Source organism: Pollachius pollachius (assembly GCF_949987615.1).
Source record: "Pollachius pollachius genome assembly, chromosome: 8".
NCBI classification, from domain to species: domain Eukaryota; kingdom Metazoa; phylum Chordata; class Actinopteri; order Gadiformes; family Gadidae; genus Pollachius; species Pollachius pollachius.
In genome coordinates, this window is record NC_136941.1 from 20,399,453 (window position 1) to 20,422,124 (window position 22,672).

Consider the following 22,672-nt stretch of genomic DNA (forward strand, 5'->3'; position numbering starts at 1 on the left):
CACAACTGGCATCCCTTTATATAAAGAGCTCTTTCAACAAGATGTTTCTTTTCTGTGTGAGTGCCGTGGTGAGGAAGCGTGAGTGGGGGGGGGGGGGGGGGGGGGAGACAGACAGCAAGGGTGAGGAGGATGATGATGAGGATGATGACGGTCTTCTGAGCCGCAGGCCAGCGGAGCTATGCAGGTGTGTATGTTGGCAGTAACTTCTGTTCACTTGAATCCCCAAACAGTACCAGCAGCCTATAATCATCTCATACCCTGCCATAACGTGTTCTAATGGTGTGTGCGTGAGGCCAACATGAGACATGATGCACGCAATGATTGACGTACGCAGTCTGCTGGATTCTTAATCAGTCATGACAGGAGATGATTTATGTTTAAGTAGGCTACACAACCCTACCTTCTCATCCCCAATTGAATACGCCTCGGCTTATGTTTTCAGCAAGCACCTTCCAGAGACGTTTAGAAAACAACAGATTTGACTTAAATAAATCTTTCCATGCACAGTTCTAACCATGCATCCTAGGTGGTAAAGGTGTAATTGTTAAAACCTCCCGTTCACGGTTTAAGCAACCTAAGGCCTTTTTAAATAGATTTTGTTCGTGGCCAGTAACTACATCAGTGCTACATCACCACAACTACATCTGTAGGCTACAAGGGAACAAAACCCTTGCAAGAGATAAATGGCTCTCTCTAGCGGTAGAATGGAAAATTACAACACAATTTGATGTGCGGCAGAAGTGAGTATGCATTTCCATATTTAGTTAGTTAGTGTCCTTCAATTTTTTTTAAGTTCTCGTATTTCAGAACTGTATTTCAAAATAAGAGGGGTTGTTCCGCTAGGCTACATCAAAATTTAACACACTTTCAGCCACAGCATGGATAACACACTGCAGACATTGAACACTCCGGCCACTAGAGGGCAGCACGATGCGGGCAGAAAGAAAACGGCCATATTAGAGCAACAGCCAACACAATCTGATGAGGTTAGTATAGCAGACGTCAATTTCGAATTTGAAGTATCAAAATTTAAAATTAGGGTGCATAAGATGTATAGGCTAGATATGCGCAGGTCTGGTGTCTTTGGGTTGTTGTCGTTATTGTAGTTCAGTGCACATTTAATGCATTCTCCCACAGGGTGACGCTTTTCCCAAAGTATAGGAAAACTTTTTCTAAACCGTCCCAAACTGTTTTAAAAAAAGTCGGAATAATCAATCGAATTATATACGTTAAGATGAATTAAAATGGATTGCTTTCGTGGCGCATGCGCAGTATAATCTAGTGGTATCTTGCCATTCCTGCGATAGGGATTGGTCAGTGTTTACACTGATCCATGGCTGTCATGAACTATTCAGACAGCAACTAGTCACGGTGAGCCGCGCCTGTTGTGCATGTGCTCATCTATTCCCCTTATCACACACGCTGTGTTTTGCATAAAATGTGTGTCAGTAGGCCAGCCCTTTTTCTTGGCACATGCAGAGTACACATGTAGCCTATGGAAGGCATAGAACCCTCGAATAAGCGCATCAAACCCCTCGGCTGTAGAATCCATGGGAGGGGAGGAGTGTGTATGTGTGTGTGTGTGTGTGTGTGTGTGTGTGTGTGTGTGTGTGTGTATGTGTGTGTGTCTGTGTGTGTGTGTGTGTGTGTGTGTGTGTGTGAGCGCGCGCGTGTTCGCAAGAAGGAGACAGAGAGAGAGAGAGAGAGAGAGAGAGAGAGAGAGAGAGAGAGAGAGAGAGAGAGAGAGAGAGAGAGAGAGTCATTGAGAGCTGGTAAGAGATACAGAGAGTGAGCCTAATCTACCCAACAAACGGACACAACTGAAACTGATCGGGAGACAGGCGGTCACATTTCTTTACTCACCTGCGATCCTAATTGATGTGTGTTACAGTGTCACCGAGTCGGTGTCAGGCGTCTCACAATCATTAACGGACCTTCCAACACTTGTTTCTTGGAATTCATGAGACTCTGAATCTGTACTCTGGCTCGTCAAACACCACACGGTTCTGCTCGGACTGCACGAGTCAAGCGGTATCTTTATGGAGAACAAGCACTCAGCACATCTTCATGCGGACCTGAATACACCCAAGACAACACTTTGCATGCAGCTCTCCTCAAGGAACCTTGCTTTAGCTGGACATTTATTTTCAACCATTATTTAAATTTGTGCGTTCTATGGAGCAGGTGTTATCGGAACAGGTATGCCTTCCTCTCCTCACCTGGGTTAACACGACTTTGGCTGTACTCTATCACCATTGATCAACTTTTATCTTCACCTGAAATCTGAAGTCCTCAACAGAAGAGATGGATCACAGCCCTGGTAGTGGTACGTATTTTTTGTATTATTGTTGTTATTATCGAGATATTTTCACAATGTCTTGGAAAGAGGATTGTCTTGTAACCAAGTTTTATTGCAAATATGCCAATGACGACACTGCAAGGCGCAATTCAAGATTTTTTTTGTCTCATTGCTTTTAAATGTTTTATTTATTTTCGGTTCATCCTGTGATTCATCCGGTTCATCCCATCATTCAGGTGTTGTGAGCGTCATTAAGGACATATATGCAGTTAATTTGCAGCATAGAAGCGGTTTCCATCATGCTATATATTGTCAAATAACTGAAGGCTTTGAGTTATGTTAGACATAATATTGAGTGCAACTTTGTGTGTTATGTTATGGCGGTAAATGTTTCCGAGGAACGATGATTCAGTTTGAATGCATGCGTTTGATGATCACGGAACATGTTCGTGAGGAATAACGACACTCAGTTGAGTTGTGTCAACCAATCACAACTTGCATGACAACGGTCCAACATGTTGACCGGATCGATCCGTGGTTATAACGCGTGCGTAATGGAAGCGCAACGTGTCAGTGGTCAGTCAAACTTCCTGATCTCCCCATTGATAACAAACTCAAGTGGAGTTGGTTGTTATTCTGAGCCCGCTATCTTTAGGAAAGGAACGACACTTGGATGATCCCCAAGGCAATTAGTGTATAAGGTGTATGACCACTTTAAGTGGCAGTAAGCGAGTGATTAAGTGCGAGGTTAAACGGGGTCATCGGTATGACCCTTGGGTCAGTCAGCCTATAGTACTGTAACAGTGATGTAATTGTATCAGTCAGCCCGTGTTGTTGATCACGTTTTTGCATAACGAATAAAGCAATAGCTCTGGGCACATTCATAAGTGGGCCAGATTTGGGTCACGTGTATTTGATGTGTACTGTGTGTACTGAGTTATTTGAAGCAACCCAAGACGAAAATAACTCGGTGTAATCGGTGACAATCTATGCGCATGTCATATTTATTTTAGACCCTGCGCATTTACCCGATTCGCGGTCCCGTGGACCTCACGTCCCCGATGCGCGATGCTCTTCACTTCAAAGCCCCCCGGTGACGTCGAGTCCAAGTGTTTTCTGCAGCAGAAGAATGCGCGGCATCTTCCATAGCAAAGTGATACAGTCCAAAGCCTCGTCACGTGGAATCACTCTCAGAGCCACGTGCTACGCGTGATTCCCAGGCCCGCCTCCCCTCCTCCCGCTCCTCTGCCCGACCCCCGCTGTGCCAGAAGGGGGAGCTTGGTCAGTGGGTCAGCAGTTTCATGTATTAACTCTCGTCACGTTTTCCCGCCTCATTCGCCTGTGTGATACGGGCCACTGAAAGCACATGCGTGTTTGAATGATAACCACATTGGTGTTTTTTTAAAACCCACAAATCATAACACATATGATCATTATGATCTGGACACTTTGTTCAAAGAGAGAACAGTTGAGGAAGAGAGGAGCTGCTCTTGTAGGCCGAGACCACACGCTGCGATCAGCATATTCAGAACGAGTAGAAATTATATCCACTGCAATGCATTTGGCTTATCTGGAATGATTTTAATTGTGCGTGGCGGTTGCAGAGCTTGATGCAGCATCCATTTGAGGACACGGGAATGCTGTTATATCATGTTCCTTTGTGTTTGACCTACTTTCAAAATCTGGGAGTTAATGATCTCTGCACAATTGAAAATAAACATTTTTCATTACAGTACCAATCAGGCTTTATATAAAGTAACATATGATGGGATATAAAATAGTTATAAAAGTAGAAGCTGCCAGTATGTGAGGACATAGTTGCTACTTCCCGATTTCCCCTTGAAAACCAACTCACTCTGAGTTAGTTGTTATTCTAAGTGCGCTATCTTTTGGGAAATAACTAAACTTGGACCACGGCAATTGGACAAGTGGTTATTGGTATACAAATGAACCACAAGGGCATGTACAATTAAATTTACCTCAAACTCTTAACAGTGTTTCATTCACTACAATTAGATTCAATAATGATTATAAAATATTCTACCCATTATTTTGCCAATCATGCCATGATGCAGGACTCCCATATTCAGCATGGCATGGCAGGCCAAAGAAAAGAACCATCTACCCTGTAGACTTCATCACGCAAGGATAAACCCACACTAAGGCTAAAGCTCTGCTTGGCTTCCTCTAGTAGACCAGGGCAGGGGAGGTTGAGGGTAGAGGCTGGACAGGGAGTTAGGTGGCTTTTATTCATGCCTGTGAAGTTCTCCCTGCTCACGTTTCTCTGAATGCCTCGTCTGTAGCAGATTAGCGTCCGCACGAGTGGCTAGGAGCGCCACAGGCTTTCATAAGGCTGTCTGTGTTGACCTGGTTTCCAACAGGCCTGAAGAGAGCGTGCAGCACAGGATTTGACACACACAGCGCTCACTGCTGCGTAGCACGCCACGGACAAAAGCACTAAACCACCCCTGGCGTTAATATTAATGTCAATAACAGTCGGCCTGCCGGGCAGCAACGTGCCCTCAAGTGTTTCAGGAGTTTCATCACCTGCTGTTGGATGGAAGACAACCTATTCCCTCATGTTGTTGGTTTGTGGTCCTTCACATACGTTGTGCAAACCACACAACATTGAACTGTCAGATTATAGATTTATAATTGATGGAGTTTATGGAACAGGGTCGGCGGAGGACATTCATAAATATCTACTGGGACAGCCATGACTGCATCTTGTAAACAAGGCCAGCTAAGGGTTGTCTATTGTGTGTGGCCTTGGTGAGTCAACACATCCAGCAACAAGTGCCACTGCTGGCTGCAGTATTATCAAAACTGTTGGGCAAGCCAAGTACCTCGGGCAGCAACGGACACTGACAGCAACATATTGAATGGAGCTGTAGGCTTCTCAACTATTATGAATACAGTTTACCTTGTGGAGAAAATAAAGTAATGCAGTGGCAAGACATGGCTAAGGCCTTATAGGTCTATCAAAGAGCCTTATTTCATGGTAATACGTTATCCAAACTAAAGACATAGACCTACAGAGTCTTGTCTTTGCCCTTGCTAACAACGTGACTCAGTATTCCACTGCTGGCTGATGATGACACCCTGGGGAATGAGGCCCGTGCCACAGCATCCTCGGGGTGCGTCCCAAACGTTTTTATTGTTGCATTTGTGGGTTTTGTGTGGGTTGGATAGTGGCCGTCACCGTATCAGAAGTCCACGTGAGTTAGGTGTGGAGCGGTGAGCTGGGCACGAGGCCAGGGGAGCGGGGCTATTATTGGAGCGGCGGAGGAGGCAGACACGTGAGGGAGGCCGTGTCTTGAACCACAAGTTAATGCATGACTGGAGTGTGGAGCACGACTCGGACATTAACCTCTGATGGGCCAAAACAGTCAAACGCATAGTAATAAGAATAACCTATATATATTATAATGACTGTAGTGCTAAATCGACGTCAGCATAAATACCGCATAAGCATGACGCAGTCTCTCATGCCAAATGAGCCCTGCTCTGTTGCTGAGCTACCGGCGGTATTTTTAGCGCTCTGAACTATATCCGCTCGAGCGCCCAATGATGTCTAGGCAGCGCTGCATAATCCTATAGCTTAGCATTACTGTGGTGCTTTACTAGGGGGGCCCAGAGGTTGTGGCACATTACATCATAGCATGTCAAATGGAAAAGAATAAGTGTGAAATATCTGCCAAATGTAAAATGGGCAATGAAAGGTATAAATGATACACACTAAGGTCAATAAGCTTTAAAGTAAAGTCTAACTAAACCTTACTCTAACTAATGTTCCTGTAAACACAAAATGTATGAGAAACGTAATCCATACCTGTATCATTATGTGAATGGGGGAGTTGATGCTGTGGTTCCTTGACTATGGTAACCGGAAGGTTGCTAGTTCGATCCCGGAGTGTCGGGGTGTCCCTGAGCAAGACACCTCACCCTGACTGCTCCCGATGAGCTGGCTGTCGCCCTGCGTGGTTGACACTGCCATTAGTGTGTGAATGTGTGCATGAATGAGTGAATGTGAGGAAATATTGTGAAAATGCTTTGAGTTTTACAAAATTCAAAGCGTAAAACTTTTACTATTCTGGTTAGAACAGCGCTGTATGAATGCAGTCCATTTACCATTTCCATTTCCTTCGGTGGGTGGAGGAGTGATCCTGTATGCAGGCTCCTCAGGCAGCTCGAGCCCCAGCCCTGGCAGCCCGTCCAGCGGGTACCAGACCCAGTCGCCCTCCTGCCAGTCCCAGCCCTCGTCTCCCGAGGTCACCTTCACGGAGATTGGGGCGTTGAAGCAAAGGTCGTCGGGATGCACCCCCTCCTTATCGTCGTCCAAGCTGGTGTTCCAGTTCCCCGAGGTGTACGGGGGGCCCGCCACCCCTCAGCAAGCCTTCATGCACCCCGTCACCGGCAAGAGGCCCAGCAGCTTCTCCGGAACGTTTACCAGTGAGTCCTCCTCAGTTTTGTATCATTCACATCACATGTTTGATGTCCTTTTTCTTCTAAATATCAGACGAATGACATACCTGTCCTTTTAAACTTTTCACAGAGACTGGAGGGATGGTCTTGCTGTGCAAAGTGTGTGGGGATATCGCTTCTGGTTTCCATTATGGTGTGCACGCCTGTGAAGGCTGCAAGGTAATCCCACCGTCACTAAACATTTGCATTTTTTTAATTCAAAATGTCTGACTGATCTAATGTCCCCAATGTCCCCCCTCTGTGATAGATGTCCTGAGCAAGATGCCAAACCCCCACAGTCTTAAAAATGACATGGCATGTCACAACAGTGAGCCAAAATCCCAAGTGTTCTTACAATATCCTTTAGTATATACTGTACGTAAGCATGGGCGGCCTCGTTGGGAATCAAACCCCTAATACTGGCAGTGTGATCACCCTGCCGTACCCATTGATCCACGGCCAGCACCAGTGTGAACTCTACATAGCTCTGGCCGTGTGACTCCACTAACGCGGTCCTTCATGTCATTTCCCAGGGCTTCTTCCGTCGCAGTATCCAGCAGAACATCAACTACAAGATGTGCGTGAAGAACGAAAACTGTCTTATCATGCGCATGAACCGCAACCGCTGCCAACACTGCCGCTTTAAGAAGTGCCTCTCCGTCGGCATGTCTCGAGACGGTGAGACACCACTTGACACATTTTTTATAAGCAGGAGGGACATACGGGCCACTCTGTCACCATGCCACGGTGATCTGATTAGCACAAGCAACAGGGAAATGTTGAACTCATTTATGGCACCTCTCGTAATGTAGGTCTCTGTACAGGACGTAACGTGGGAGGCCTTTTGAGGTCATGGTGCCAGTGGCGCAGTCGCCTGCTGCCATGCTGCGACCGCCTCGTCCTCCTCCCTGGACAGACTCCAGGGGGTTTATGTGACTCCCTATTAAACCCCCAAACACCTCGCTTTGGGAAGTTTCACAACGTCTTTCCTTCGTCCTTTGCGGTTATCTCTCCTCCACGCGGTCTCCTCAGGCTCGGTACATTCCCTGCGCCGTTGTCTGCAGTGCCATGTTCTCCTAACCTCCCCCCGCCTCCTCACACCTCCTTCCCAGACAGTGATTTATGAGAGGAGGAGGCGCCGAGTCCCCGAAGCAATCCGTCATCCAGAAAACTGCATCAAACACAGATATTATTTTAGGAAATTGGAACAGGGTCAACTTGATTACTTTGCTTATGCCCTTACAGCATCTTACCGCAATTAACAGTGGATATAGAAACAATTAAGAGGAGGAGAAAAAAAACATGTACATACACAAACATAGCAAAGGAGTTAGAAAGCACAATCACATCGCCTTGTTTCTAGCCCTGACTCCAGAACATTGATTGATCATATATCGTCATAGATTAAGGAAGGCATCCAGTCGGGTTGGCCCAGAAAAACAGTGCCGAATTGGGCCTATAGCATCCGCATACTACACCATGACCTACTTGTTTGTAGTCGTTTTCATCTCATTGTGTGTCTACTTCTCTGTACTCTTAAATGTTCTACAAAGTCTAGTCTATCAAGGAGGATATTATTTATATATATATTATGTTGTTTGCTCCACACTTTTGGTGCACAAAGAACTTGAGGCAGCCAGCAGAATAGGGACGCAGAGCACGGCTGGTATGAGATTAAACATGAACCTAGAGCACCTGAGGATTCTTGAAAGAATCATGAACCACAACCTAGAAACCCCTTTCACAATGTTGTAGTTATTGCGTTAACAGGAAAACCACATATAACGGCCTGGAGCCCACATTAAATAAACACCCTAATTTCACACAAGGCTGTGTGTGCATTTGCTTCACACTCTAGACAAGTATTGAAACTACTCTGGTAACAGGAAGCTAAGTGTGCCACTATGCCAACTGGCACACTGGCACAGTTGGGAACCCATTTTATGTGAAAGCTACAGCTTTGATGCCTTTTAAATCTAAAGTTATGAGGGAAATTGCATGTCATGGAATCTTTTCCTATGGAAAATTAGCAACGCATTGTTAAAGCATTTGTTAGTGAATACATTAGATGATCCATTGTACCATGTGCTGACGAATAGATTCAAAATTAGCCTACTACTTCAGCCTACTGTTTCCTTTAGATTCTTTCAGTTTAACTTCCTTATTCAACACTACAATCCCAACATTGATTATAACTTGTACTTGTTCTTATCTTTGCCAATTCAATTTGGTTCAAGTTAAGATAAGGTACAACTTCTTTAATCCCAGGAGGCCAAATTCACAATACAGCAGCAGTCTGCACCCCTCTCCCAAACTCACCTAACTAGCAACATTCTCAGCAATATAAGCCCTCCTCCTCAGTGCTCTTCGGTCTATCCCCTCTACTAATCCATTCTAACACACTCTTTCTCATCCTGTGCTTTTGCAGAGTCCGAACTCTCTTGCTCCCTTTCCTTGATCTTGGTGCATGCAATTGCAGGCTCCTGGTGCCCCACTGCCCTACTTACAAACATAGGGAGGCAGTGGGAGAAGGAGAAAGAAATTGATAGAGAAAAGGCTGAGGCTGATGCTGGCATAAGGACCTATATATAACTGCTCCAGCTGATGGCTACTCACGGAGAGTGGGGAGGGGGGCTGTAAGTACAGTTATGTAGAAGCGATTGTACAGCTTAACACTTGCTGATACTTCTCTGGATCCATCGATATTTAAAGAAATTTCAACAATGCTTCATGCCTTCTAGGTGAATTTGTGTGGTAGTTAAATGCATTATAAAGTGATAGTGTTAGCATCGATGTTGTGTGTTGGACAGCAGTACTTATTCTGTCTCCTTGGTTCTATCTGTCCCTAGCTGTCCGTTTCGGCCGTATCCCCAAGAGAGAGAAGCAGCGTCTCCTAGATGAGATGCAGAGCTACATGAACAGCCTGAATGAGTCCGCCACCATGGACATGGACCCTTCCCCAGCGGGGGACAAGACCCCAAGCCCCAGAGACTGCAGCTCTAAAGAGGCCATCGGGGCAATCTCCAGAGCGTACCGGGACATCTTCACCACCACGGGCCAGGGGAGACCTGCCAAGAGGGCCAACATGTCCACCAACAGCAACCTATCCCCTGTTCCTCAGGAAGCTAAATACCCCCGGGTCTCCTCCTCCCATCCGAGCTGCACACTGGGTTACCAGTCTTTCCCCATCTCTTGCCCCCCCACTAACGACAACAGTCAATCAACATTCTCCATTGTAGACCATGATCTATATAACTCAACAGTGTCACCCAACCTGCATCAATGTGAGTCCACCACCCAAAGCGACAACCCTGTCAATCACAACCACTTCCCAGCAGCAGCCCCAACTCAACACTCCTGCCCATGGAAGTTGGCGCAAGGATCTAAAGTTCTTGTAAGTGTAACTGACAATTTATCCCTAATTAATGCTTGTATCTTATGACTATCTTTCTGATGTTAAGACTACACATAAGGGATCAATACAATCAAAACAAATTGAGGGATGTGAACTGAAGGTTGAGTGTATTTTCTTTTGTTTTTCCACAAAGGCCTGTCCTCTGAATGCGTACCCTGTATCAGGGCCCGAGTGCACCAGCCAGCAGGTCTGGGAGTCTTTCTCCCACGGTTTCACTCCTGCTGTCAAAGAAGTTGTAGAGTTTGCCAAGGGTATCCCAGGGTTTCAAGAGCTCAGCCAACAAGACCAAGTCATGCTGCTAAAATCAGGCACCTTCCAGGTAATTCACATGACCTGATGTTATTTATGATGGCTGCTATAGAGGATCTCAGACCTTATTTTGTTTGTTAACCTGATTTTCTGGTAATGTGTGTGTATTTGTTCTATCCTGTACAACAAATTGCATCTCAGAGGACATTATAGTTTAAGTCATATAAAATGATTGACGGTTATTAATCACTTGTTTTTACAACTGCTGGGGAACCATTTCTCCACTATTGTGGATTGATGAACCTGCTGTCGTGTGTGTTGTGACCAGGTTCTCATGGTGAGGTTCTGCACATTGTTCAACGCTGAGGAGCGCACCCTCACCTTCCTGAACGGCCAGACGTACCCGCTGGCCACCCTCCGCGCCCTGGGGATGGGCACCTTGCTGGACGCAATGTTTGAGTTCAGCGAGAAGCTGGGCTCTCTGGGGCTGGAGCCCGACGAGATGGCCCTGTTCATGGCCGTGGTGCTGGTGTCTGCAGGTAAGAGCCACATCACAACTAAAACGTAACAACTATTGTGTTCTTTATATAATAGGAGGATAACTTATTGGTTATGGAGTAACACAAGAACGCAGGACGAGACGTTGATATCCATTTTAACATTTTAACTAATTTACTAGCACCAGAACAATGTTGCAAGTTACACTCAACAGCTGCTGTAGAGCGCCCCCTAAGGCATGGGAATAACAATACAACTATCCATTGCAAACATAACATTGCCTCTCAACTTAATAAGGTTGTTAACATAACAATGGTCTCTTAAGCAATACCATTGGAACGGAAATAAGCAATAGCATTACTATGGATTAGAACATTGTTAATCTTTACTACAGAACAGTCTCTGCCACTTTGTGTTGTTAGGGTTAGGGTGTTTGAAGTCTGTGTTGCCTTATAACGGTCAGGTGCTTTATGGATACAATGCAGTTGAACGTGTTGTTGAGAAATCAAATACGGAGCACGAGATGTTGTGTGTTCACGGTCCCGTTATCAAAGTCGTGTGTGTGTGTGGCCGCTTTCCTTCAGACCGCTCAGGCATCTCGGACCCGGGCGCGGTGGAGCAGCTCCAGGAGGGTCTGATCCGCGCCCTGCGCTCCCTCATCGCTCGCCGGCACCCCGGGGACGGCGGCCTATTCCCCAAGCTGCTGCTGCGCCTGCCCGACCTGCGCACCCTCAACAACCTGCACTCAGACAAACTGCTGGCCTTCCACATTGACCCCTGAGCAGGCCGCTTCCGCACGATGCACCGTCACACACACACACACACACACAAACACACACATGGATACAGGATTCGCTCACTTACACACGTGGTATATACACATGACCGATCATCCTAGACTCTTCGTCCATACCTCTGGAGCTCCTTGGAAGAAGAAGAGGTCGACGAAGAGAAGGAAAGCGATGAATCTATGGAGACACACACTGCAAGGTCCCCTGAAGGATATTGTACTACGCCGTGAATCAATGCAATGGGAAAATTCATTTTAGACAGATTTATACCCCAATTTCCAGTTAAAAACAGACACTTCACTTAAGTAATTAAGTGACTCCTTATTCCTATGCATCACCAGACCATCGTTAAGCTGCCTGTTTAGGTCATGATTTAGAGGGACCATTAAAATACATATTTTCATTTTTTGTGATTAACGATGGAAACCTGTAAATAATTAATAGATTTAGTTGATATATTAAGGGCATTGCCATTATTTCACTAAACATACCATATGTACTAGTATTTGACAGAATCACATCACTTCACACCAATATACAATATGATTCCTTTTATATTTGACAAAAAAGCTTCCATTTAAAAACTTACTTTCAGCTATGCACTGTTAAGAACTTCACATTTCAACCATGTTAACTCTTATTTCACTGAGAGTTGTATCAATATTATTGTATTGCAACTGTAATCACAAGCTGTATAAGATACTCCATGCATGATGGACTTTTATGTATTTCATGATATTTGTTCCTGTAAATATGTAACTCTAGGGTCTTTATATACATTGAAAATAATTTGACGAGGCACTGCTGTACATAAAGGATTGTGTATTGGAGAATGTTGAGTATGGGGCCTCAGTAAGCTCAGAGCTTCTTCATGCTGTTAGCTTATCAGATAGCATAATACAAAAGATCACCAGCATTCACTCTGCATGAAACCTTCCCTCTGCCCCCAATGTTTGTCATACAAACACAAATATATTTTTAGAGGTTAAGGGAGGATGCATAGTCTCTCACTGCTTGCGCGTCATGATTACAATTGTTTGGACACATGTTGTGCATTTGTAAATCTTCCTGCATAGAATTGATATAAAGATGTTATTATGTATATTTTGTCTTCCTTTTGTCTATTCAATCAAATTAAAGAAAATAAAAAAATATGTTATTGTTAAATTATTCTTTATTTATTATGTTCTAGATCAATGTAGGATGTAGGAGATAACAATTATGCATGTATTAAAATATGGCGCGACAAGTTTCATGGTACAGATTTACTGATAAATATGCAAGGCCAATCAATACATTAAGGTAATTGAGTGTGCCCCTCCGTTGGCAAAATTAAAACTTGTCATGAGAAAAGCTAAGCTTCACCAGTAAAGAATCAGGTGTGTCTTATAATGTAGGCACATCTAAACGACTAGGCTTAAAACTGTTGGGTATTTATATAAAAGCGTGGCAGGAAGGACAGCTTCCTGAATCATGGAAAGAAGCAGTGGTGGTGCCAATAAGGAAGCTGGGAAAAAATCCAACAGTAGGCTGCCGATTAATTACAGACCAATAGCCTCAACATCTCATATGGGGGAGATAATGGAACACATGCTGGCAGATTGACATACTTTATTTTGTAGGTAATTAACTCATGTCACAGCTTCAAAGTGTTTTCGGAAAGGAACAATCGATCTGGTGATATGATATCCCTTGAGCCTGAAATAAAGAATGCCCGGGGAATAAAGAGTCCATCCTGGCTGTTTCCTTTGATATTGAGAAGGACAACGATAAGATGTGCAGTGAATATAACTTGATAAGCTTGGTGTTGAAGGAAGAATTTTCACTTGCAAAGATGTTCTTGTTTGATGACAGATTCAACTAAGGGTAGGAATGGCACACACCAGAAATGTATTGCTCTAGTTCAAATGTAGATATTTAAGATTCCTTTATGTGTCTCCAGTCAATCAGGCAAGATCTGTTGTATGAAACTTTACAATCACTGTTCAGAATCCCAAGGATGGGCGAAGTATCTAGGTTTATATGGGTTCCACTGCATTTAGGAGTTTGTGAAAAGGGAAGAGATGATACATATGCAAAGGATGCAACCAAAGAAGACCAGACTGATGTAAAACGACTTCAGTTGAGCAGAAAACAAAAGTTTAATGAAGAGAAAGAATAAAAGTGGCAGAGCACATGGGATGAAGAAGTTCAGGGACAACATTTTTATAACATCCAAGAGGAGGTTGTAAAGCCAGGGGATGTAGGATGGTAAAGGAAGGAGTAAGAAAGGATGAGAATAAGCATACAAGATTAAATAGTACATTATTTATTTTAAAGAAGCATGCAAACGGGATTCAAAATGGACAGTGGAAGGGTCAGAGAGAGCAACATTGCAAGAAGCACTGAGAAGTGAAGGTGTACAAATCGGTTTTAAAATTAGGGCTTTAATTTAGTTTTTCAAATAGTTTCTAAAGAAAACAAACTATCTATCGAATTTAAGTTATAGTGACGGTCAGTTAGTTTGTTTTGTTTGTAAGTTGTTTTTTTAGTATCACGGATTACTACTCCTGTTCAGACGGTGGCGGTACTGAAATAGTTTTGTTCCCTGCCAAAAAACAAATACGAAGAAGAGGTGGAGCCGGAGAGGAGGAGGAGGAGGATACGGTGGAGGAGGAGGAGCAGATGCGCCCCCTGTTGGTCAATCCACGCCAAACCCGGAAATGAAACGTCGTTTTGAAAACTAGTGTAGGAAACATTGATGACTGTCGTTTGTGATGTTTTGCAAGGGTCCGTCATAGTGCTCCTGCAGACATTGGAAGACTACTAATCGAAATGGTAAGCTGATTGTTTTTCAAAATAGAAGCACAGTTTTGAGGCTGGTTTTCCGAGTTTAAATAACCAGCGCTGTGTGTGGGAGGCAGCTGATCGTACACTTTCTACGATATGTCATAAAACGGTTTAATTCAGGCAAAACGCATTGGTTATCATTTGGACCATTCCTTCGTAGTTGTTGGTTACTTATTTGTTTATAACTACACATTTTTTGGTGGGATTATTATTTTGTTCTGTCGGTCGTGTCGTTCTCCCTGACACCGTGTTTTGTTTACTCAACCAACCCTGTTCATGTTGACTGCTCCTCCCCTGCTACTCCTGGCTGAGTGTCGAGGTGTCCCTTTGCAAGACATCCCTTAGAAAGACATCTAAGCATGGTGCAAGGCTGTAACCATGTAAGGCTGTCGCCTTGCATGGTTGACTACGCCGTCGGTTTGTGAATGTGTGCATGAATGGATGAATGTGAGGCACTATTGTAAAGCGCTTTGAGTGGCCACTGGTTAGAAAAACAGCGTACAAATTAAGACCATTTGCCATGTTTTTATTTTGTCTCTAATATCGTTCTACGTTTTAACCCTTATCTCCTTACAGGATCTGGGACATCGCTAGAAGGTGCGCTGAAGATACAGCAGTATAGCAATATAGTTATCAGAGAGTTTGTGCACAACGTCAAACACTATGTGGCTCACGGTGTACCTCGCAGTCATTCTCTTGCTCGCGTTGTGTGTGTTCCTGGAGGTCACTGCACGGCGGCTGATCCCTCCAGAGCCAGTCTCCACGGCGGTAGCAAACCCAGCCTTCCGCAAGTTCCAGACCCTCTTCCTGCGGGCCTACCTGTTGGCCCTGTGGGCAGACTGGCTGCAGGGCCCATACCTCTATAAACTGTACCGCCACTACAGCTTCCTGGAGTCTCAAATAGCCATTCTGTATGTGTGTGGCTTGGGCGCCTGCATTCTGTTTGCTCCGTTTGCTAGTTGGTTGCCTCAAGCCCTGGGCCGCAGACGGTCGTGCCTACTCTTCTGCCTCACTTACTCAGCCTGTTGTCTCACAAAACTCTCCAGGGATTACTTTGTTTTAATCATCGGCCGTGTCCTCGGAGGGCTGTCCACGTCGTTGCTCTCCACCACATTTGAGGCCTGGTACGTCCATCGGCACACAGAGGTCCATGATTTCCCCAAGGAGTGGATTCCCAGCACCTTCACCAAAGCTGCCACCTGGAACCACGCGTTGGCTGTGGGCGCGGGGCTGGTCGCTAACCTGCTGGCCGAGTGGCTCCACCTGGGCCCCGTGGCCCCCTTCATCCTTGCCGTTCCCTGCCTGGGGGCGTGTGGGTGGGTGGTGCTCACCGACTGGGGCAAAGAGGAATCAGAAGGATCTCCTGAGGCAGACAAACACAGACCTCTCCTTGGCCCATCTGCATATCCTGTCCAAGGCTCTGCAGGGGCCAGGTTCTGGCAAAGCTGCCAGGAGGGCCTGCGCTGCCTGCTGTCTGACAAGAGAGTAATGTTGCTTGGTGCGGTGCAGGCTCTGTTTGAAAGTGTGCTGTACATCTTTGTCTTCCTTTGGACCCCAGTACTGGACCCCCATGACCCCCCTCTGGGAATAGTGTTTTCCTGCTTGATGGCCTCCAGCATGGCAGGCTCCTTGCTGTACCGCCTGGCCACCTCCTCGCGCTACCACCTCCAGCCCAGCCACCTGCTGTGCCTGGCCGTGCTCATGGCCTTCTTCTCCTTCTTCATGCTGACCTTCTCCACCACCCCGGGACAAGCCAGACCCTTCGAGTCTCTCATCGCCTTTGTGTTGCTGGAGCTGGCGTGTGGACTCTACTTTCCTGCGGTCAGCTTCCTCCAGGCCAGGGTGATCCCGGAGGAGAAGCGGTCCGGGGTATTGGCGTGGTTCAGGCTTCCCCTGCACCTGCTGGCCTGCCTGGGGCTGCTGGCCCTCCACGGGGAGGTCTCTGGGACCGGAGGGGGCGAGGGAGGCAGTGGGACCAGACACATGTTTGGGGGCTGTGCGGTGATGATGATGGCCGCTCTGCTGGCCATGGTCAGTCTCTTCACCCTGGGCAAAAGTGACACTGAGCTGAGGCTGGAAGGAACCAGGGATGATGGGGAGTAACATCAATAACAACATAAAATTGCTGCACATTACATGAACATTCAAGCTTTTTGTATTGCCAAAGACCAATTCAGATATACAGAAGTTATTGTTGTCTTGAAGTTAATAATGTGTGTCCCTGTGTAATGTTTGATAGACAACTTTCTTAACAATAAGGATTATTTGAGCTACTAGAACATGTCTTTTTGGGTCCGAACAATGATGCTGACAACAGTATGTAATGAAAATATTGAAGAACATTCCCTTCCATAATTTGCATCGGCTTGAAATGATGTGAATCAGTTCCTGTGTTATATCTATCGTGTCAGTTCCTGTGTTATATCTACCACACACACACACTGTGTGTGTGTGTGTGTGTGTGTGTGTGTGTGTGTGTGTGTGTGTGTGTGTGTGTGTGTGTGTGTGTGTGTGGAGGGGGGGGGGGGTGTGTGTGAGTGTGTGTGAGAGAGAGAGAAAAGATTGTCGAAAGCCTATCATTTTCATAGACAAATTTAATATTAATAATTTTGTCACCAATCTTTATGCTGATGAATATCTGTTTCATAAAGTGCATATGGATTATTTTTCATATTTTTGCATCATTTTTCCATCTTGATGTATTATGAAGAGAATGTAGGCTTCGATACTACAAACCAACACAACTATTAAAATCTTGAGGGAAGCCGTTTTGAAGTTAATAATAGATCAAAAGTAGCAATTGGTCAAAAAAAGTTTATTTTAATTATATGGGGTTACGGTTGGAGTTAGAGCTAACCCTAGCCTGGAATTGAGGTTAGGGTTAGCGCTTGCTGTGCGTAGCCTACTCATCGTCATAGTCAGTGCGTACATTCACGCACCGACTATGTGTAAATGTTGTTGATCAATTTTGGCTCAGTGAACCAGACGCATGTGGGAGCCCATGTTTTATTGGCATTGCAGGTACGCCAGGCGAATTGCTCTGGCAATGCCGCGCTTTTAATTTGGTGCAAAATATACAACGTATATGTCATTCATCAATTGAATTTATAATTACAGTTCTAATGAACAATAAGAGAACAATTCCATCACATTTGTAGATTGATGGCTAGGAAACCATCCCCGTCATTATGTATTGGATGCAGAAGATGATGCTTCTGTATTTCTAGTCTATTCCAGTCTTACCCTGCTCTGTTACACTCTACGCGGTGTGGAGCCTGCAACGTCACCCCCCTTTTTGCCTCATCAGTGGTACAGTCCAGGGGCTTCAGCCTATACGCAGCATCTCTAGATGATGCTAGAATCTGCCTGAGCGCGCAAGGGAGGGGGTTTTCTGCAAGAGTATTAAGTACGCAGCTCTTGGATTGCAGTGCTCTATCAGAAGAGCTCCAGGCCAGTCAAAGTAACATTATTGTATCACTTCAAACCCAATTACTGCTAAGAAAAGTGCTATTAGAGATTGATCTTGTATTAATTGAGCAGCTGCAGAAAGACGCAAGGCATCATGACGCATGGCAAGGTAAGGAGAACGTTGTTGGTGATGATCTTTCATTTGACTTTCAACGCTAATGTTCGAGAAATTTAAGATAATGCATTCATGTTGAAGGGTAATATAACAATGTCTGTGATTGTTCCTTCATGTTCGATTTAGCGTGTTAAGGGGAAAGGTAATATTGAACTATTATGGTTTGTCATCGATCAACTTGGTAGCAGGCTGGTTTATTTATTAATCTGTCATGTTAACACTTTTAATGTAATTTTTAAGTTTATCATATTTTTTATTAAAAGCTGCTCAGAAAAGCCTGTTCAGTGTTTTTTTAGGTAACAGTAATTTTGGTGTTTGATGTCAAGCTAGTATTGTGATCCCACGAAGTGCGTCACAGGGCAAGAATTGTCAATGCTTTATTGCCATGACAACCCTTGGAAAAGTCTTTTTGTGTCGTGTAGAAATCGATAGGGTCTCACTCATCCAGTCTTCATCAGTTTTCACGGCATTCTCTTCTCCACTTTACAATAAGGGCACATTAATCAGCCATCAATTAAACATTTATAAGCATAAGTTAATGCAGTTATAAGCATTACCACCCTTTCATTAACAGTTAACTGATGATCTATTATTAATTTACTAATTCTGTTTAATTATTAAGGAAGATATTTATGCGACAGAGTGAAGCTGTTTTAGTTGAAAACAATCAGGAAAATCCAGACAGTATTGTTCAAATTAAAAACAGCGACCTATTTTTTAAAAGACACGTTTTACACAGGTAAAGTTTACTGTTTATTTTTTCTAATAGCTTTTACTTGCTAACAAGACTACCAATGGTACCTCCAACGGAGAGGGCCAAGTCAAAGCTCCTCCCAGTTATGAAGAAGCAACTGCTGGTATGATTAATCATTTTTTAACATTGATATTATAATTTCCACCTTATATCTATTAATCCAATATAGATATGGAATGTAATACGGTTCCCAATTATTCCTTACTTTGTACAATGTGACACATTTGACACCTGGCCTGGTCCACAATTTTTAAAAGTACAAATGTATGTACAAACGTACGTCTCCACACCTATTGTAGGAAGCAGCAGCCCTTGCTACAGTGATGGGGAGAGGCTCACAGAGTTCAGCTGGGAAGACAAGAACATCAGGAGGGTGTTTATCCGCAAGGTATGAGGGGCAGATGTCCCTTTACCTGGGCTAGCTCATGGACACACATTATGTGGACCATAATTAAATATTCATGAAATATATATTCAGTACATTTGTGAAATATTATTAAAAATGTGTATTCAGAGTTTTCCTTTCAATGTTTAGGTGTATTCCATATTGATGATTCAACTGTTTGTCACTATGGCTGTTGTTGCTATCTTCACCTTCTGGTGAGGATTCTTGAACATCAAAATAACTATTTTTTTACATAAATAAAGAGATGAGATTATTTGCAAATATATGTGTTTGTTTTTGTTCTTTCAGTGAACCAATAAGAATCTACATCCAATCAAACCCAGGCTGGTATTGGGCTTCTTAGTAAGTAACACACAGAAAACGACTTGTTGTAGCCTACTCTAGAAATTAGGACTAATGTCTAAATTTGTTTGCTGTATTATTTATTTTTTTAAACAGTGCTGTCTTCTTTGTCACATACCTGACTCTCTCCTGCTGTTCTGCGCCCCGGTAAGTTCAACATTATCCTGGTTAACTTGATAAAAGTCTTAACAAATGTAAATTGCCTAAAATAATTTAATATACAATCTCTCCTGTCTTACACAAATTCTACAGGAGAATGTTTCCATGGAACCTGATTCTTTTAGCACTCTTTGTAAGTAAAACATGATGTACATGGGTTGCCAAATCCTTTTCACAAAATGTCATGGAGGTTATAAGGTGTATTTAGAGTGGAACATGTCAATTTATTATGTGGTTTATAAAGTATGTAATGTATGATCTGTATCCATATGTATTTGACTTGGAATCAGTAAAACAACTTATACCTTGATAATTTTTTATGTCAATCTTTTTCCTGTTACAGACCCTTTCACTCACTTACATGACAGCAATGTTATCAAGGTACGTTTAAAATTAACTATTTAAAATGATTGACTGTTTTCAATGCTTCCCATTACTTCCACTATATTGTCCTCTCCCTTTTAACAGCTTCTACAACACCAAGTCTGTGGTGTTGTGTCTGGGCATCACAGGCGTAGTTTGCCTCTTGGTGACAATCTTTAGCTTCCAAACCAAGGTAAGCAACATTTGATAATACACTATGACAATTCTTGTTTCCCTGCTCATCATGGATCAAGGATAACAATCGAGCTATTAGAAAGTAATGGATTGGAATGCCTTTCCATGGAATTGTTTTCTTGTCCTCTCCCCTCCAGTACGACGTGACATCCTGCGGAGGGGCCCTCTTCATCTTCAGCATGGTCATGTTCACCTCTGGGCTGGTCATGGCACTCGTCCTCCCCTATCACTATGTGAGTGCAACAACTTCATCAATACACCACAGTCAGTTAGGATTTACATCAATTTAAACGCAGAGGTGGATTAAATGAATAATCTGTCACAACTAATAACCTTTTTTAGGTTCCATGGCTGGATTGTCTTTATGCTGTTCTGGGAGCTATACTATTTACTATGGTAGGTGTGAGCACACACACATAGATATCCAGTTTAGACTTGAACAAAGATGTGTATGATTTATTCTGCTTTATTTTCGCCTTCAGTTCTTGGCTTTTGACACCCAGCTGCTGATGGGGAACAAACGCTACGCCATGAGTCCGGAGGAGTATGTCTTCGCAACTCTCTGTATCTACCTAGATATCATCTACATCTTTTCCTTCTTCCTCCAGATTTTTGGGACAAAAAGAGAGTAATATTGTATACCTACACATACATCGATGTACAACAGACATACATCTACCTTTCTGATATTTAACAGCTTCTTGTTATACATCAATATACTTCTGAAAGTGTACAAAGTAAGCAGCGTTAAAATCTCATAAAATAGGAAAATAATTAAAACTTGATGTGATAATGTTGCAACCTAAACTAATGGTTGTTGTAGTTTATTGCGTTGTGTATTACGATTCCCTTGTACATGTGATCAGCATCAACCCCTCAGAACTTGGAACTTAGTCTTTCTCTAGCATGATATGAAACCAGGTCATTTTTTTGTGGTTCAGTTCATACCTCTCTTAAAACAATACATTCTATAGTCTTCTCCCATAAGGCATGAATTGGAAGGTAGATACAACAAATGTTCATGTCAATACTATGTCAGTGGTTGTCAAAGCTATGCAAGATGTTTATCTGTCACGCACAAAGCAATATGCATGAATATTACCCCCAATGCATTCATCCTGTCACTCGCACATTGATGTTTTGCTGTACAAAGGCACACATGTTGATCGTGAAAATCGTAAATCTAGAGACATTGAGTGTCCTCCAAGCTTGATTTGATTATCGTGTTAGTGGAATATTAGAAAACAACACTGGGTTTTGCATAGCAAACCTTATTTCCAATATTATAAACGTATGTGTTCAACGTGGAATAACTTGACATAAAAAAGGGTCACTCCAGACATGCTGTGGGAGTCGTTTGCTTGTTATGCACTTTATCTTGCACTTTGAGTGGTGCTTTGAGTGTCGCTTGAATATATCCTTGTTCCTATGTTAAAAAATAACTTGTGAAACATTTGAGGAGTTCTTTGAACTTTAATTTAAATCTATACGAAGAGGTTATTGCTTCATTCTTTAGTTCGTTTTTATCTTTTTGCAGGGGTCAATTCTGAAAGGGGATTAAAAGTGCCAAACAGATCAGTATTTTTGATGTTGCCTTGCATTTAAGAATGAGAACGAAGCTATATTTGATGAGATCCATATTTATTTTTTATATTAAAGCATCGATGTAAAAAAAACAAAGTTATTCTGTATATGATTTTGGAATGTATTTGTCTCAAATGACTGACGTGGCCTAGTCTTTATTTGGTGTTTGCGTGTATGTGGTTGTATGTGTGTGTGTTACAGCGCCTGCCTTTCACCAATTCATTTTTGAGTAACTTAAAGGTTAATTCCCCGTTTGTTACAGTGGGGCAAATAAAATACTACTACAATAGAAATCGAGTGTTAACTACAAGGGCATTTATTTTAAAAGAACAAAACTTAAAATACAATCAAACCAATTACTTTAGGTCTATTGTGTTATTGGGATGTGTGTCACTTACAGTATATTTTTATAAAGTATATTTTAAAACCAACGATGCTACTATAACTACTACTACCACTTGCTAACTATTACTATACTTGTACAGTTGATACTTTACACTACACTTTATTACAGCTCATTACTTATTATTACTTATTACCACTGTCTTAAGTATCTATTATTATTAGGCTACTTACTTTATTTTAATTATTTAGACTTATTTTTTTGGATGTTTATGTTTTTACTTCTTAATCTTTATTTACTTAATCTTATATTGATGAAGCTATGTGGCTGTTGAGGAACCAAGCCTAATAATTTAACTCTTGTGTACTTGTACAATAAGATGTAATAAAAGTCATTCT

The 22,672-nt window shown here is 43.2% G+C and overlaps 3 protein-coding genes across 4 annotated transcripts; all 3 read left to right on the forward strand.

Moving 5' to 3' along the window:
- The first annotated feature begins 1,859 nt into the window (after positions 1-1,859).
- nr1d4a (nuclear receptor subfamily 1, group D, member 4a) lies at positions 1,860-12,736 on the forward strand. Of its 2 annotated transcripts, XM_079740871.1 has the most exons (8): positions 1,860-2,326; positions 6,458-6,751; positions 6,855-6,943; positions 7,297-7,441; positions 9,613-10,157; positions 10,312-10,497; positions 10,756-10,966; positions 11,510-12,736. In XM_079740871.1, exons 1-8 carry the CDS (start codon positions 2,305-2,307, stop codon positions 11,704-11,706), a joined length of 1,689 nt encoding a protein of 562 aa, XP_079596997.1. In that variant the 5' UTR covers positions 1,860-2,304; the 3' UTR covers positions 11,707-12,736. The 2 variants fall into 2 exon arrangements, with proteins under 2 accessions (XP_079596997.1, XP_079596996.1); XM_079740870.1 differs by lacking the exon at positions 1,860-2,326 and having other exon boundaries at positions 5,756-6,751.
- A 1,676-nt stretch (positions 12,737-14,412) lies between these two features.
- On the forward strand, positions 14,413-17,043 carry mfsd5 (major facilitator superfamily domain containing 5). Its single transcript, XM_079742048.1, has 2 exons — positions 14,413-14,533; positions 15,122-17,043. The coding sequence occupies exon 2, from the start codon at positions 15,209-15,211 to the stop codon at positions 16,646-16,648; it is 1,440 nt and encodes a 479-aa protein (XP_079598174.1). The 5' UTR covers positions 14,413-14,533; positions 15,122-15,208; the 3' UTR covers positions 16,649-17,043.
- Positions 17,044-18,107: 1,064 nt separating this feature from the next.
- LOC307079470 (protein lifeguard 2-like) lies at positions 18,108-20,979 on the forward strand (the record flags this gene model as incomplete). Its single annotated transcript, XM_079741832.1, has 12 exons — positions 18,108-18,122; positions 18,898-18,985; positions 19,182-19,270; positions 19,418-19,482; positions 19,577-19,630; positions 19,727-19,777; positions 19,883-19,922; positions 20,133-20,170; positions 20,258-20,345; positions 20,485-20,580; positions 20,690-20,743; positions 20,830-20,979. 12 exons carry the CDS (start codon positions 18,108-18,110, stop codon positions 20,977-20,979), a joined length of 828 nt encoding a protein of 275 aa, XP_079597958.1.
- Positions 20,980-22,672: the final 1,693 nt, after the last annotated feature.

Bases quoted from the DNA above. Each gene is read 5' to 3' on its own strand.
- nr1d4a (XM_079740870.1), top strand. From the start codon at position 6,412: ATGAATGCAGTCCATTTACCATTTCCATTTCCTTCGGTGGGTGGAGGA. The intron at 6,944-7,296 runs GTAATCCCACCG...GTCATTTCCCAG, and splicing joins ACGCCTGTGAAGGCTGCAAG to GGCTTCTTCCGTCGCAGTAT. The intron at 10,967-11,509 runs GTAAGAGCCACA...GCTTTCCTTCAG, and splicing joins CGTGGTGCTGGTGTCTGCAG to ACCGCTCAGGCATCTCGGAC.
- mfsd5 (XM_079742048.1), top strand. From the start codon at position 15,209: ATGTGGCTCACGGTGTACCTCGCAGTCATTCTCTTGCTCGCGTTGTGT.